At 50.9% G+C, this 1543-nt stretch overlaps 1 protein-coding gene across 1 annotated transcript; it reads right to left on the bottom strand.

The window, feature by feature from the left end:
- LOC119593287 lies at nt 1–1543 on the bottom strand (the record flags this gene model as incomplete). The annotated part of the gene is given in 2 exon segments (XM_037942216.1): nt 1–1048; nt 1392–1543. Coding segments are annotated over 2 exon segments (920 nt in total), but the record flags the coding sequence as incomplete, so codon positions are not given.

The following is a 1543-nucleotide window of genomic DNA, read 5'->3' as shown; positions in this document are numbered from 1 at the left end:
AGATTCTCAATATACTGGGGCCTGTACATGCAATCGAGTACTTTACGTGGTATGTTTAAATTCGTCAGCCATCTTTCATGAACTTTATCTGGCCTTCCCTCTAATACTTTCTCTTGTGTTCTTTGATTCTCCATGGTATTATCTTTTGTTCTCATTCATAAAACACCAATCGTGAGCTGAGTCGAACCTGTGCATATCATGAATGAAACGTTTAAGATCTAACCGATAATAAAACTAACAGAATAAAGCCTTTTCGGTTTAACTTCGACTAACTCTGACATCAGCTGCGTGGCACCGAGACATCCAGTGACTCCAGTATTCTCTTGCATTTATCTCGCATCCGCTGTAGCTGACGAAATCTATGTGAGAGATGCTGGTTTCTTCTCTCGAGGTCGTCCAGTTCCTGCTGTACCTGTTCGAACCTGGCGCGCATATTTGCCCGATACAGAATCGACGCTTCGTTGTTGAGGACGCGCGTTCGCTGTGCGCGCTGCTCGGCGTCCTGTAGGAATTGCCGCGTGTGTCGGTGGCGATAGCCTCTTCTGGTCGAGCTGGCCTCGGAAGCGAAGCTAAGGGAGGGCGAGGCGCCCAGGGGCTGGGAATCCGAGTGCCCGTCGTGCTGGTGGGAGGGCGCGGGACACTGGTCGTGCTGTGCGCTATACCCGTGGACACCACCTTGCACTAGGTCATACCCGTAGGCAGAACCTTGTAGTACGTTGTTGTTAGAGGAGGAACCAGGCTGTGAGCTGAATTCATGAGCAACACCAGGTTGTGGGTCGTATCCGAGGGAAGGACTGGGTTGTAGATCACTTCCGAACAAGACGCCATGTTGTGTATTGTATCCGATACTAGAACTCGGCTGCGTGTCGCATCCGTGTGCAGAAACTTGCTGTATGTCGTATCCAAAAGAACCAGGTTGCAGGCCGTACCTCTGGGTCGCACCTTGCTGCAGGTCATATCCCAACGAAGATGCAGGCTGTGGGTCGTATCCTCGAGCTGGCCATGGGTGCGAGTCGTATCCGTGGGAAGGCCCGGGATGCTGGTCGTTCTGAGGGAATAGACCAAATTGTTCGCTGTAATGATTAAAGTGCCCTTGGTTCATACTACGCTATCCGTACAAAACACCCTCCTTCCACTGCGCCAACCTGCCACTCTACTCTACTGTCTCACTCCCCGCTTGCTCATCTCTTCATCGGCTTGTACAAGAATCTTATTTGGAGCTTCTCCTTTCCTGCATCATGTGTTTATAATTTGAAATTACATGCACTCTTTTTCCAGAACGACACTGAGGACTGGAAAACATGTCAAGTTCTCGAAATAACTTGCTATAACTAATTTAAGCTTAATATTTTGATTTTACACAAATTTGATTTCCCTCCATTTCCACTCACCGCACTCTGCTCCTCCCCAGCGAGCGCAGGCAGGTTCGTCAGGATAGTGAGGCCCTCCGACGAGAGCAGCGACGCCGCCTGCTCGAAGGACGAACTGATGGGCTCGAGGTCCCACTCCAGGAGCTCGGGCGGGACGGGCTCCCCGCTGCGTC

Source organism: Penaeus monodon, chromosome 32 (genome assembly GCF_015228065.2).
Source record: "Penaeus monodon isolate SGIC_2016 chromosome 32, NSTDA_Pmon_1, whole genome shotgun sequence".
NCBI lineage: Eukaryota > Metazoa > Arthropoda > Malacostraca > Decapoda > Penaeidae > Penaeus > Penaeus monodon.
The sequence above is the reverse complement of the archived record's forward strand: the minus strand, read 5'-3'. Positions and strand labels throughout refer to the sequence as shown.